This window comes from Lagopus leucura, unplaced genomic scaffold, assembly GCF_019238085.1.
Source record: "Lagopus leucura isolate 7727_CA_CO unplaced genomic scaffold, USGS_WTPT01 Super-Scaffold_100001, whole genome shotgun sequence".
Lineage (NCBI taxonomy): Eukaryota > Metazoa > Chordata > Aves > Galliformes > Phasianidae > Lagopus > Lagopus leucura.
The window spans coordinates 23,040,481-23,055,682 of record NW_024962262.1 but is presented as its reverse complement, the minus strand read 5'-3'; the positions used below and the strand labels follow the sequence as shown (position 1 = coordinate 23,055,682).

The window sequence follows — 15,202 nt, the reverse complement described above, 5'->3', positions numbered from 1 at the left end:
TAGAGATTGAGCCTTCCTGCTAACATCTCATTGCTGTGTGACGGATGGCAGCAGAGGGGCAATCTGAAAAAAGAGCATGGAAATGGATGTGTGTCTGAAGCAAAGGTGCATTGTTGAATTCTGCCATGTGGAAATGATGACACCCACTGAGTTTGATTGAACATTTTTTGAGGCAAAACTGTGTATGTGAGCACAGTGAGGCAGCGGATGGTGCATTTTAGCAATAGCAGCAGCAATAAGAAAAATGAGTTACAATCCAGATGGCCACGTACAGCTGGCACACCATGAGATGAAGAGTATCTTCATCAGTGCATCCGTATGAATTGGCTAATTGTGATTACTGTGCTAAAAATAGTGTTCTGCAGTAGTGTTATTGTGCTCCTCATATCTGTTGTAGTTTCTATGGAAATATTATGTAAATAGGAGGCATTATTTTCAGAGTAACCTATGTAAACATGAGCTTTTTATGCATTAGAAGCTTCTAAATTTCATGATTGCCAGAGTTGAGTATACCATCAGGAGAGATTAAACTATCACAATTAGTCATTTCCCATAATTTGAGCCAAAGTAAAAATTATATATATGATATCAAGGTGCTCTACTTGCAGGTAAAATATAGTAGCTTAAAGCACTGAAGTTAATTAAAACTGTCATATTTTACTTTTCTAGTGAGTTGAGCTAAGAGAGCCAAAGCAATCAGTTATTACACTGGTTGATGAGTGATAAGTTGTTATTTTGTTGTTGTTTTTTACTTTCTCTTTTTTTTTTTTTTTTTTTTAGCTCATACAAAATCATTAACTGTATAAAATGATGGTAAATATAATCACTGCCTACAAGTTTTTTGGTTGTGATTCCTGTGTTGCTAATCAGTGTTTTATATATTATAATTTCAAATAAAGTCAGAAAGCATGCAGTACACTATATATAGCTGTAGTTTGCTTCTAATAATCTGTGGATGTTTATTCCTAACAAATTCATACTATTACTGTTTGAGCTTGTTTAGCTTGGAGAATTGAAGGCTCTGGGGGGACATCACTGCAGCCTTCCAGTACTTGAAGGGAACATATAAGCAGGATCATCTTTTTAGACAGTCTAATAGTTACAGGACAAGGGGGAATGATTTGGGGAAATCTTTTAAAGAGGGAAGACTTAGATTAGATGTTAGAAAAGAACATCTTTGCTCATGGGTGATGAGCTGTTGACAGACTGCCCAGAGAAGTTGTGGATGCCTTTCCCCAGGAGCCATTTAAGACCAGGTTGATTGGAGCCCTGGGCAGACAGATTTTGTGGGTTGCAGCTTTGCCCATGGCAGGAGAGTTGGAGCTCAATAATTTCTAAGGTCCTTCTAGTCTAAGCCATTCTGTGATTCTACAAATGTTATTTAAAAGAATGTATGAACTTATGACGTTAAAATGGTAAACGTACGTATTGCTTGTCATGATTCTGACAGATTTTCAAACAAAGTACGCACATTTTGCAGGTATTGTGAAATTAGTTTCCTTTTTATGTTTATTAACTTGAACAAAAAAGCAACATCCTTGCGTTATCATGGTTGGTTTTTTGTTTGTTTGTTTTTTAAATTTATTCAATAGCTGTTTACAGTCTTCGTGAAGATCGAAAGCTCTTGTGAAGTTACATACTGTTTCTAAAGTTTATCAAAACTAAGCCCAATATAGGGTACTTCTGATATAAGACATTTGTTTCTCTTTTTTCTTTGATACGGGGAGGTTATCTTACTAACAATAAGGTCATTTGCATGACAGGAGACATCATAAAAATTGAAAGCTAATGTCTATGTCATTTTTATATGCTTATGTTAACGTGCCTCTTGGTTCATATCACAGGAAGCAGAATCAAACTGGAATTAAATGTCATGCTGTATTTTATTGCTTATGTGTTTGTTATGTATTGATCCTGCTAATTTATAATAAAAATTTTAATAATTAAGAGTTTGAAAATCTGGAATTTTTAAGACATGTATGAACACTAGCTTTTAACTTTTTTTTTCAGACTTGTTCTTAGTTCTGTCTCTGACTACTTTGCTGCCATGTTTACAAGTGATGTTTGTGAAGCCAAGCAAGAAGAGATCAAAATGGAAGGCATTGACCCTAATGCATTATGGGATCTTGTTCAGTTTGCGTATACAGGTACTGTAATGCATGCGTTGTGCTTCCTGCATTCAAAGATGCTGATAGGTTTATGCTGATGGTTTTATGTGCTGCATGCAAATGAATTATATTTATATTCTAAACTTTTTTTTTTTTTAACAAACATCAGTCACTGAAAACAATTACCAATTCTAGGGCTAAATTCTAACATTCTGTTATACCTAACCTATTAAATATGTTGGGCATATAAGCACATGAGAACAGTCTAGAAAATGATATCTGTCTCTTAATTTAGAAATACATGTAGAAGAGTGCCTCGTTATGTGTAGGATTCAGATTTCATGTTGTCATTGAAGGAATGCCTATATTTTTGAATATTACATTATATTGCTATTTTGGTCTAATTCCCGTTTACATACTCATATGGATCTTTTGAAAGTTTCTCATTAAGATCTGGGTGTTGTGATTCACTTTCAATATTATAAGCTGATACTTGATTGTATAATGTTTCTGAATAGCTTGTAACTGAGAGTTAATAACTCAGAACTTTCTTCTGAATAGATGTTATGCTTTAATGCATAATAAACTTTTCTTTATCTTTCTTAAACAAGCTTTTATGCACAATGTATCTGAAGTGAATTAATATTGAAGAATACTAAGGTCACAAAATAATTTAAAGATAAGAGGTACCAACAAGATTTGTAGTCTGAATTTGTCTCGCGTTGCATATAAATCATGCTATTATAAAACACAAGGTACTTTCTGTTTCCTCAAAGACATCCTTATATTGTTTAAATTAAGCATTTGATTTTAACTTGAATTTTAAATGGGTGGTGCATAACCTTTAGTTTTAATCCTGTCTAAATAAGAATTTAATCATAAGATGCTCTTGGCTTTGAAATATTTGATCAGGATATGTGCTGTTTATTTTATTACATATTAAGTGTTTTTTACTTTCTTAATAGGAACAAAGAACAAGAAACAAACAATCTAAGTTTAAAAAATGTTCTTTTTTGGGAATCATGTTTCAGAAGCTCAGATAATAGGAATGTCAGACCTTCAAAGGACAGTGTCTACTGCATTTAATTTTAGATTTGCTGTTCAGAACAGTGTGTCATCCACGAGATTTCAAGCTAGGGACCCATGAAATGAACAAAATGTAAGCACTTGTCATCAAGCATGAGAAAGATGCAATCACATTACTAGGTGTGAGTGTAAAATGAATAGAACAGGAATACTGAGGTAATATCACGAATACCTTTGGACAGAATAGCAAAAAAAAAAAAAAAAAAAAAAAAAAAAAATTACAGGTAACAGTATATCATTCTGTAAGTGCATTAGAGGTGGAGGAAGATGAATGACAGTGTTGCTCCAGTGGGAGCAAAACTCTAGAAATAGTGAAGTACAGTGTGGCTCTCTTGCCTCAGATTTCACTGAAAAGATCTCAAATAAACTCAAAGCATAGTTCAGAAACAGCAAATCATAAAAATTAGGCATAGGTTAAGATTATTTTAAGAAAAGAATGAGGAAAAGGAAGGAAACAAAACTTAACTTTTCAAAATTAATGAGGCTGTCTTAGAACTTTATTGGTTACCTTTGGAACTGTGAAGAATAGATGTGGTAACAAAAAAGTAGAAAAGAGCTAAGTTATTCTACTTCCCGCATAAGGTTTTCAGTTGCTTCATTCACCTTGACTTCTCTCTGCAAAATGTTGTATTCTGTTTTTCACATGAGCTGTGTAACATGGAGCTTTCATATTGTGGCCAGGTGGTTAAGGACCAGCTTTCACAAATGGGTGAAAAAAGATATTCACAGTAAGTTTAATGTTTTCCAATTTCCCTTGTGTGAATTTGCATCCTTAATAATAAGGCCCAAACTACCTTAAAAATAGCAGCATTATGTGACATGTAACATCACCTTGAAGAACTGGCGATTAAGATGGTCACAGAGATCTCTAACTTCTAACACCTGCACTGGTAACACACCATCATCCTTTTAGCTCTAACCCATTCTGGAGACAAAATAAGACTTTGAAGGTGTCTGCTGAAGTGTACGCTTTAAAAATAAATTTCACAAATAATTGATGATCAAAAGGAGTGATGACATTTATATTGCATGCTAGAAGAGAACATGTTTTTGATTCCATAGAATCTTCAGATTTTGGTTACTCTGTCATCCATTCCTGCTCCATCAGGTTCTTTGTTCTGACTTATTCTCAGCTTTTGCACTTATTTTTTGAAATGCTTGTTAGACTCTTTGTTTCTCTGCTTTATTTCTCTTCATCGGGCATCTTGACCAACTTCAAAACTTCCTTGCTATTTTTCTTCTTTCTTAAAATTTGGTATTTTTTTTTGTGCTAATGGATATATGTGGGAGTACTTGAACTCCTAGTGGGTCTGGACAAGAGAGTCCATAAACGGTTCATTAAATTTTGATTTTTCAACAAGTCTCACATCTATATATATATTTCTGTTGGGTGCATATAGAATTTGTTAGTTGTATTAAATATTATTAATTCTACAGATTGCCCAAGGAGCAAGTTACAATTGTCTTGAAAATATGCATTCTGAAACATTTCATTTCATGTATAGTTGCTGCTGTTTTAGGAAGACTTTCCCCAAGGATGACTGAACACTTCACTAAAATAGACGTGAACATGGGCTTGTTTGCAAAACTTTAGAAGCAAAGAGTATTATTACATTGCAAATATTTTTTAACTGTGATTTTTAAAAGTGAACCATTTTATATTATATTAGCTAACTATTTTTAGCAAGTCTCTGAATTTATGATCTGGCCCAAAACAGAGGCTTCTACATACTGCATTTAGAGAGGGAGAAAACAAGAGTTTTCAAATCCAAAAACAAAGCAGTGTTAATAAAAATGTCAGAGAAAGTGAATAGATTGTATGTGTTTTGAAATCAAGGTTATTTTCCTGTACTTATCCAAAACTTACATTGGAATTTAATTATATTTATGTAAACAAAATTCTGATCAGTTCAGAAATTTTTCACACTATTAAAGATAATATTTTGCTAAGATAATACTAGCTTCTATAAGTATTTCTATCATCTTGGCAGCTTGTTTCTTAAATACTTTGAGCAAACTATATTTTAAGTTTTTATTTTGAAGGAAAATTTTCACTTTTCATCCTATTAAAAAACTAGAGTAACAAAATACTGTGCTTTTTTCTTATTTAATAATCTAAAAAGTTTTCCAGTAGATCCTAACAATTTTCACTTTTACTTCTATTTAGATAAGTACATAAGGTATGCATTTATACAATTATACGTGTATTTATATATGAATATCTTATGTATATATGCTTCAAATATTTTTGCAGTTAAAAAAAAAAAAAGAGACCATGACAGGGAAAAAACAAACAAAAAACCTTCTCTGCTAGCCTACGAAATAAAAGCTATATTAATTTTCAGAGTGTTTATTTCTCTTTTTCATGGTGAAGTTGTGTTCCTTTAATTATTATATACAATGTCTTGAATGTATACATAGAATAAAAACAAATGTGTTCTCTTTGTCAATTGTGTGAAGTCAGGATTATATCTAATTTGCAAAGGAAAGTGAATATTTTAAACTCTAATCAAATTCTGGAAGGGGTTGCCATCTGTGAGGAATTGGCATATTAAATAAAGCTAATGTTTCAAATTCAATCATGTTTTTGAGACTGTACATGAGTAAAGTTGGGCAAATGCTTAAGGTACATTGTTCATTTAATTTTATTTGTTTTGTTTATAGCTGTGTTGTTTATCTTTTAAAATAGGCAGCATTTGCAGACTTTTTTCTTCTTAAACAGGTACTATTCTATTAAAGAAATTGCCTATAATAACATGAAATACTTCATACATTATGTTGCTCTTTCTCTACCCCTGAATAAGTAGAAGACCGAGTCCTGACACACTGTGAAACTGGACTGTGTTCACTCGTGTATGCAAATAGACTTGTAAATAATTTGCAAGGTGAAATTACATGGTGGCCAGCAGAGTATTAAGTCCTGTACAGTCTTGATAAGAGCTGCTCCTAAATAAAGGCACATGTCCATCTAGAAGTAGTAAAAGGAAAACAAGAAAATTAGTCTTCCAAAGTTGTATGGTAAAGAGTATTAAAGTTTCTATGAAGAAGCAACATTACTAATTTAAAAAAAATGGTATGTTAGATGCATCAGTAAAACACAATTTGATTAAAACTGAAAACTTGGGATATCCTAAAACACGTTATAAAGGCTGTTAGAGGGCTTTGAGTTTCTTTTTACACTGTTTTTTGTTTGTTTGTTTTACATAAACGAGTTATAACTGAAGAATTTGATTTTATAAAAAGATCAGTTACTGTATTGTTTTATCTGAAATAAGTCTTTGAAGTCTATAGTCTTCAAAGATATTTCTTCACATGATCCAAAAGTTGTCACAGACACAGGATCATTCTTCAACATCCAATTTGAATGCTTCTGCCATGGTTTGGAGGACAGCAGAGTTCAATGTGAAACACAGGCCACTTCAATCCACTTATCCTTAGTGTCTGGAATTTCCCTCTAACAAGTTTAACTTAATAGGCATTATTGAAGACTCAAATAAATAATTACAGATTTCTAGGTGATAATAATAGCTTGCTTGCAGTGTTATAAACTAATCCACTCTAGGAGATACTCATTGTAATGAGATCTGGATTTATCCCTGATACTGTACATATCCTGAAGATCACTGCCTCTGGTTATATGTCATACAGGGTGGTATAAATCTCCAATAAACATTTGTATATAGATCACCTGTGAAGTTATCTTTGAGAAGCTAAAACTTGTTGTTAACTAATTTTTAGGAGTCATTGACAGAAAAGAGAATTGCAAATATCCAGAGCAGAATTGTTCATCAGAATTTCTCCAATTCAGAAAGTGGAGTTCTGGTAGTAACTTGCAATGTCATGTTTGAGATTGTCTGTCTGTGAATGTTTTGCATTGGCTACATCCAAGATCCTTTGTTCCAGCTACATTTCTTCCCAGTTCTGGAACAAATGACAGTGTTCACATTTCCATATAGTATTCCTTATTATGTTCTTACTTAAGCATCACTAAAGCCTAAGTGCAACACCAAGGAGCATTTCTGGATGGCATAGTTAGCTATACTTTTTATACGTATAATGACAGAATCTTCCAGAGTCCCTCACTATAGTTGTAGGACTTAATTGTCATCCTCCTCTGTCTCTGGATGTGACTCTGCTTGTAATTCAGTACTGTCCCACACTTAATGTCATTCAAGTTATGGACTTTCACTTTGTTCATGTCTGTGAGAAAGATCGTCATAGAATTAATGAGAGAATGATTTTCTCCTTTATCTTTTTTTTCCTGCTCTAGGGGTCCTGTGTCCAGCTGGACCAGAAATCTTCCATTCCTGTAAATGAAAAATTAAGTCCTTGCTCTATACATACACAATAAAACAAATAGAATATTCCATTAAGAAACAATATTTGCAACTGTGTATAAGGAACCAGTTGTATTCTCATTCTTTTGGCACAGCTCTTGCTTGGAAGAGAGCTCTGAACTGGATATTCATAAATCTTGAGATTCAGAATGATTGAGCTTGTTATAGGCAGCTATAGCTAGTGACCGTGTCTCTTTGTGTTGTGGTACAGCCTGCTACTCGTAAGATGTCAGAAAAAATTCAGACCGTCCTTAGAGTAGCAATGAGCAGACTGCACAGAAGAGTTTGAGTGCGTTGCAGTGTCATTGTTTTACAAACCTACCCTTGTTCTGTTCACAGTTAATCATTTGTGAAGAGAAAGTGAACCAAGTATTGCACATTAAAACTGACTGAATAGTGAGATAGTTCCTTTCAGTCAAGTGCCACACCTCTTCTTTGTCACCTGTTGCCTGCCATGCTTCTTCCTAAGCAGACTATTAAGTGATCAGTCAAGCTGATGTTATGTGGGCTGCCTCTTTCAAATGCTTCTTTCTGAAGTTCTTACAGTGGTGATGTGAGCTCAAGTCCACCCTCTTAAGATTACCTGACTAGCTATGAATCCAGAGTTCTGAAGGAAAGGAAAAACTGCAGGAAAATCACAATGGTATTTTGTGAAAGATCTCTCACCTTTCGTGTATTTATCTGCACCTGTCCCTGAGCTGTAAAATATACCTTCATTCCCTTTCCATTCTGTGTCCATCGCACAATTATTGTTCTAAAATGTACCTACAGAATGTAATGATACTATAAAATTCACTTCTCCCAGCAATGGAATCCAGCTCAAAGCAAAGCAGGCCATATGAAGTACTCAAGCAAAAATCTTCTGTTGACAGCTGATGCTACCATCTCTGTTAGCTTTTGTTCTTTAAACGTGTATTTGAATTGCTTTGTGTTGCTATGGCAGAAGCTGCCAAATCATTGCCTGAAAAGCTGAAAATCTTACTCTGGTAGAGGTGAGTATTCCTGCGTCTGAGCCATCTTGAGACAGGTGGAGGATAAAATACTGCACCTTCAAATCAAATCTGCTAGCTGAACCTTGTTGCCCTTGATACCTTTCTTCTTTTTTTTGCTTTTTTTATTTTTTTTTTTTTTTTTTTTTTTTTTTTTTTCCTTTCCAGAGCTCAGTGCTTGATTATGATTAGTGTAACAGAGAGTTTATATCTCATGGAGATATAGATATGAAAAGATATTAACTGTGTATTGTGTGGTTTTGTTTGTAGGAAAATGAACAGTAGACCATTTGGGATACTTCTGGAAAGGTGTGCAATAGACTGGAAGCCAGGTGTTGTGCAGTTCTGTTCATACCTCTTCCAGGAAGTGACTCATGGAATGAAATATACCTGCTGTATATAGGAAGAATATATATAGGAACAATTTTATTTTTTTTTCTTCCTTCCTTTCCCCCCTTTTTGTGTGACACAATGAGCAGGATTTACAGCCTTAAAACAAACTTAAGTACTGAAGTTCACTGCCTAAAGAGAGATGAAATAAACTAAGTCTATCTGAAGTTAGCTTTTGGGAATAATTCTTGAAATACCCTAACAGGGGACTAACATCCCTGGTTACGCCATAAATTGTGCTACGGCTATGTGTCCTACCTCTGGTGGCTCAAGCATTGTGGCCTGAGTCACCTGAGGAGTCTTCTTTTTTCTACAAGGAACTATAAAATCTTCCAAGTTCCATGTTGTCATTGGTAATCTGTCAATAACTCTTACCCTTTTTTGTTTTTTTTGGGGTAATTTTGAAATTTTTGATTGTCCTTCAACTGTTTCCATAGCTGAATGAGGACATGATTGGGCTGGCAATCAATTTTCACAAATTGAACCCCAGCCCAGATTAAGTAATTAAACATTTTTTTAGGGGAGGATACCCATATGGATCCCTATTATGGAGTTTGTACAGTTGGTCTTCTAGTTTTATGTACTGGAAGAACTTCTGCCTCTTCCAATGTTCAAATATTGCACCTGGTCCGCAGGCACTCTGTCTTCCCCAGATCAGCTACCAGCTGGGCAGCCTGCTGGACCACTGACTCTGAGGTTACTACAGGGTTCAATACAGACACTAGAGTCCCATACAGATGGGAAGGGACCCGCTGCAGGATCAGGTCTCCCATACTTGCTGAGAATCTTACTATACCTGGGCTTTCAAATGTATCCTCATATATCTCCTCTTTTTATACCCAGTTCACAAATGTAATTGGAGGACCCTGTTGTAACGGCATATCTGATTTATTAGGCCAGACCATACGGCATGCTGCCATCAACCAATCTATTATGGAATGGTTTTCATTGATGTGTTGGACACCAGTGTATAGCCTTTGCCTAAGGGCAGGGTGCACAGTCATAGTTGCCAATTTAGAGATTTCTGGCCCACTGACCACAACACTTTCCACCCCTGAATCCCATAATCTTAATAGCCAAGTTGGCACACCTTCTCTAGGCTTTTTCTTGGAACTGTTGTACTAGGTCCATTAATTCTGTTGTCATATATGGATGGGCAGTCACACGTAAATGAGTTTGGGCCAGAGGACACTGATCAGGGGCACCCCTGCTGGTCTATCTTGATTTTTCTGTTTTTTTTTTTTTTTTTTTTTGACTTCTTATAGGACGGATCTCCAAGGGATCCATTGCAAGCAGAGCATCAATATCTGATTTAGAAGTTTCGTGTTCTGGATCAACCAGGTCCATTGATTCAGGAACCTGGTTATTATCTATTAAAATGTTATGGACCTGCCCTACTGGAAAATTGAGGATTGTTTTCTTTCCCCGTCAGAATTTGGAGTTCTTGCTCTGATTTTTCTATGTAGTCTTACAATAACCAATTTTGATTTTCTAAGGTAATGGCTCTCATGTTGCCCTGATTTAAAGCATTTAGCAGTGGCTATGCCACCGTAGAAGCAGCTAGCTGTCATTCTTTTGTAACCATATCTTTGCTTAATCCATGAAAATAGTCTTCCATGCAGAATAAGGAAATACTTCCCATAACACACAAGGGACGCCATTTTTCAATTATGGGTGCCAATTCATAATAAGGGGATCCCAGAAATCCTGAGATCTGTCCAGGGATTGTTTTGTCTAGGAGGGTAAAGCCAGGCTCCACCCCTTCCAGTCACACAGGTGAATTACCTTCACCTGTGCTTCCATGGCTGACTCAGTGCTTGCCTCAGGTGATCAATCAGAGGTTCAGGCCATGATTCAACAGTTCCCATACATAAAAGAAACAAAACCAAAAACAACAACAAAAAAAGAGTTGACTCTGAATTTTCACTGATGCAAAACGCAGAACTGTAAGGAAGTAAACACAAATTAACATAGAATGCCCGTCTTCCTCCCTTGCAGCTGATGACTGTGGTCTGCAAATAATAGTTAATAGAAATAGAAAAGTTAGATCAGGAAAAGCCTCTGCAAAAACAAAATACTGTCTCTCATTATTTCTATTCTGGAAACAACCTCACCTTTATAAAAGATATAGGAGATGATACAGTGTAGAATGTACATTTTAAGACATGGGCCAAAATCAAAATGTTATTATACACTTCAGAAAACAGTGGAGATTAATGTTCTACTAGAGGGAGATTACTTCTTATTGCATACTCCCTTGACTGCTCTTCATGGATGCATATAAGTGATTACTGCACATTATATCAATGCCAAGAATTGACAGTGACAGAGCATATGAAAATCAGAATTGGACCCAAAGAGTGTTGAAAAAGGTGCAAAGCATTTCCAGGCATTTTATAATCTTATCCCTAATGATTCCATGACTCCATCATTGTGTACTTGGGAGCAGGTGGACTGAATTTATATCATCCAACATAAATAACAACAGTGACTCAGCAAGTCAAATGAAGGTGATTGATAGCACGAAATAGCCACTCCTAAGGATCAAGTAATCTCCTTGCAAAGTGGATGACTAAAACAGAGCAGATGAATACTGGTCTAAAACCTCATGTTTCTCTCAATTGACTATAAAATTAAATCTAAAAAGTTTAGCTCTGACAGCTACTGGGCTAATGAGATTTAGTAAAATTAATTCTAAGAAATGTCAAAAAGGTCCATAATAGCAATGTGAAGTGTAGCATATTTTTCATAACCTCTTTTTTCACTGGAATTTGATCCTGTTGCAAAAAAAGCACCTTCCTTTTGTAACTATAATTGAAAGCAATTTATCTACTGTTTGAAATCTCAGTAAGTACTATCTTTATGCCATTTTCTGATTTTGCGTAAAAAAAATCTATGGACCTAATAATATAGGCCTTACCAAGACTGGACATCACGGTTAACTGATGGAAATAATGATATTCATAAACTTCAAAAATGCAACAAAACTGACGAAGTCACATGAAAGTGAAAGGTTAAAATAAAAACACTTAGAAGAATTAGTTCTACCCTTTGTTTCATATTCCTTGACGTTTCCCATGTCTTCTTCTTCTGTATATCTTCACTCACAGGGTGTCTGAATTCATGAATGGATCAATGTACAGATTCATTATTGCAGAATCATAGAATCATAAAATGGATTGGGTTGGAAGGGATCTTTAAGATCACCTAGTTCCAACCCCCTGCTGTAGGCAGGGACACCTCCCACTAGACCGATTGATCAAAGTCCCATCCTGGTTTGCAGCGTCTGAGGCACAGACTCAGATGTGAACGGTCCGTTTTGTTTATTACAGGTTCTCACATCCACTATATACAATCTCAAGTTTTCCCTTCCAACTTCCTCTCCCCTCTTCCCCTCCCCCCCGGTTTACATGTCAACAAAACATTCCACAAACAAACACTACTTAACTGTACCTGCGAGCAATTATCCAATCAGTCATGAGTCACTCCTTGCCAGTGTGCCAGAATGCTTCCAGGGAAGGGACATCCATGACCTGACTGGGTAACCTGTTCCAGTGTCTCACCACTCTCACAGTAAATAATTTCTCCCTAATATCCAATCTAAATCTACCCTCCCTCTTAAAAACATTTCTCCTTGTCCTGTTGCTATCTGCCCTTATAAAAAGTCCTTCCCCAGCTTTCCTGAAAACTAAATTACTGTGTACATGAAATAAAATGATATTACCATATGTTATGGATCTAGAGTAGAATTTTTTGCTCATATACAGAGCAAGTGAGCAGTACATACAGCTTGATTCCACCATATTCCTATTGGCACATATTCATCACTAGCTCTGGAAGTCTGAATCTGTGGCTAACACACTACCCTTATTGGCAGCTTTATCAAGTATAGCTGTTGATGGATCCTTCTTCCTTTATCTAAAGAAGGTGTCACGATCACAGGATTTGATCATCCTGCTTTGAGACTTCAAGTACCCGCTGCTCTACAATGCAAGCAAGCTGATTGGTGACATCAGGATTGGAGGCTTCCTGGGCAATGGACTTGATGGTTGGACTGTTTCATAGATGAGGAACTGGTGGCAAGGTAGTTAAAGGGTGGTGATGGCAGTGTCTGTGTGGAATCTGCTGACAAGTCCCTCAGGAGTCAGTATTGGGACTGATGCTTTTTATTATCTCTTACCAATGATATGGACAGTATGGATCAAGTGCACCCTCAGCAAGGTCGTGGATTACATTAAGCTGTGTGGTATGGTCAACATGTCTGAGGGACAGGATGCCATCCAGAGAGACCTAGACAGGCTTGAGCAGTGGGTCCAGGTAAACTTCATGAGGTTCATCAAATCCAAGTACAGAATCTCGCACCTGAGTTGTGGCAACCCCTGCTATTAGGACAAGCTGAAGGATATAAGGTCAGAGAACAGCCCTGCCAAAAAGGTCTTGAGGGTACTGGTGGATAACAAGCTGGGCACAAGCCAGCAATGCGCCCTCTTAGCCCAGAAAGCCAAGCTTGGGCTGCATCAAAAGAAGCGTGATCAGCAGGTTAACAGAAGTGATCTTGCCCCTCTGCTCTGTGCTGGTGAGACTTAACCTGGAGTGATGTCCAAATGTGGAGTCCTCAGAATAGGAAAGACATAGACTTGTTGGATGTTTTCCAACATCCAGAGGTGGATAACAAAAATGATCCATGGAATGGAACACCTCTCCTGCGAGGACAGGCTGGAAGAGCTGGGGCTGTTTAGCCTGGAGAGGAGAAGGGAAGGCTCAGGGAGACCTAATAGTAGCCTTTCAGTATCTAAACAGAGACTATAAAAAAGAAAGGGACAGACTCTTTAGGGGGGGGTGGGAGGGGTCCTGTGGTGATAGTACAAGGTGAAATGATTTCAAACTATAATAGGGGAGATTTAGACTGGATGGAAGGAAGTTTTTTTTTTTATTATTTTATTTTTTTAACAGTAAGGGTGGTGAGGCATGGGATCATGTTGTCTAGAGAGGTGGTAGATGCTCTGTCCTTGGAGATATTCAAGATCAGGCTGGACCATGCTCTGAGCAACCTGATGTAGCTGTGGAAGCTCATTGCAGGGGAGTTGCACTAGATGACCTTTAAGGCTTCCTGTCAACTCAAGAAATTTTATGATTCTGTGGTTCTCTGATTCATATTAACAAGATGTTCAAAATTTCCCTATACATGAAATTAGTTGTGAAAATATAGCCTAAGGAGTAGAAGAAAAAAAAAAAAGATTTAGCCAAAGATTAAAAACATCAGGGAAAATTATATGGTATCTTCGCTTCAAATTTAATAGTGCGGTAAAATTATATTCTAAATATAAGCATTTTAATTTCTGCATAAACAAATGCAGATAAAATTTGTCACAAGTTGAACTTCAATATGGAATAATTATAATGCATTAAAGTTCTTATGATTGTTTTTTCTTCTTATTTTCATACTAATTAAAGTAACACAAAATGGGATTTTAAGCTAATTTGTTCTGCTCATGCTCAAGTAGTAGTAGCTACTTATTCCATAGAAGTATGAGGGGGAGGTGAACTGATGTAGCAGTAATACTAATACACCCTTGTATAGCCTATTTTTTTTTATTAGTTGCTTGAATATTCTGTCAATATGAAACTGTCTGAAGAGTTCATGTACTAAGACACTTAACTGCTGGTTTTCTTTTTTTTTTTCCTCCAAACTCTGACCATGCTAAACCACTTAATACTACATGAGACCTCACGTAGAAACATCATACTGTCCTTCTAAGAAAGTGAATACATTTGTTACCAAACTTGTGAAGGTGCCTTAATGCTTAAAGGCAAAGATAAGCAAGACATAGTGAAAATCATAATGGATTTGGTACATGCTGCATGTCATTGAAGTTAATGCTTTGTACAGTAGGATCCTGGAGAGATCTGTCTTTCTTCTTACCATGTTTACTTTTTCTTTAGCTGAGTGTGATTTTCTAGCTTTTGTTCAAGAAATATTAAGTGGTACATTGGTGTTTCAGAATTTGGTTTACAATTTATCAACTTACAATATATTCATATACCTGTGTATCCCAGAAAACATTATATATTTCCTCTCTCAATATGCAAGGCAGGAACTTTTGCACATCCTTCCACAAAATATCCTTCAAAATAGCTATGTTGATTACATATAGAAACATGTATTTTATGAAATAAATTATGATTACTATTAACAACCTTATTTTAATCCTGTTAGTACTGAAGTTTTCTTTACACTTAACAGAAAATATTTTCAATTTGAAAGTAAAGAGACTGACAGAGCTTCAGCTTT

General features: G+C 35.9%; 1 protein-coding gene across 2 annotated transcripts in view; it reads left to right on the top strand.

Moving 5' to 3' along the window:
• The window catches only part of KLHL1 (kelch like family member 1), a 233,951-nt gene that overhangs the window by 77,831 nt on the left and 140,918 nt on the right, over nt 1-15,202 (top strand). For both annotated transcript variants that reach the window (XM_042867520.1, XM_042867519.1), the window contains one exon: nt 2,011-2,147. In XM_042867520.1, coding sequence (XP_042723454.1) covers nt 2,011-2,147 — 137 coding nt within the window. The remainder of the gene's footprint in view (nt 1-2,010; nt 2,148-15,202) is intronic.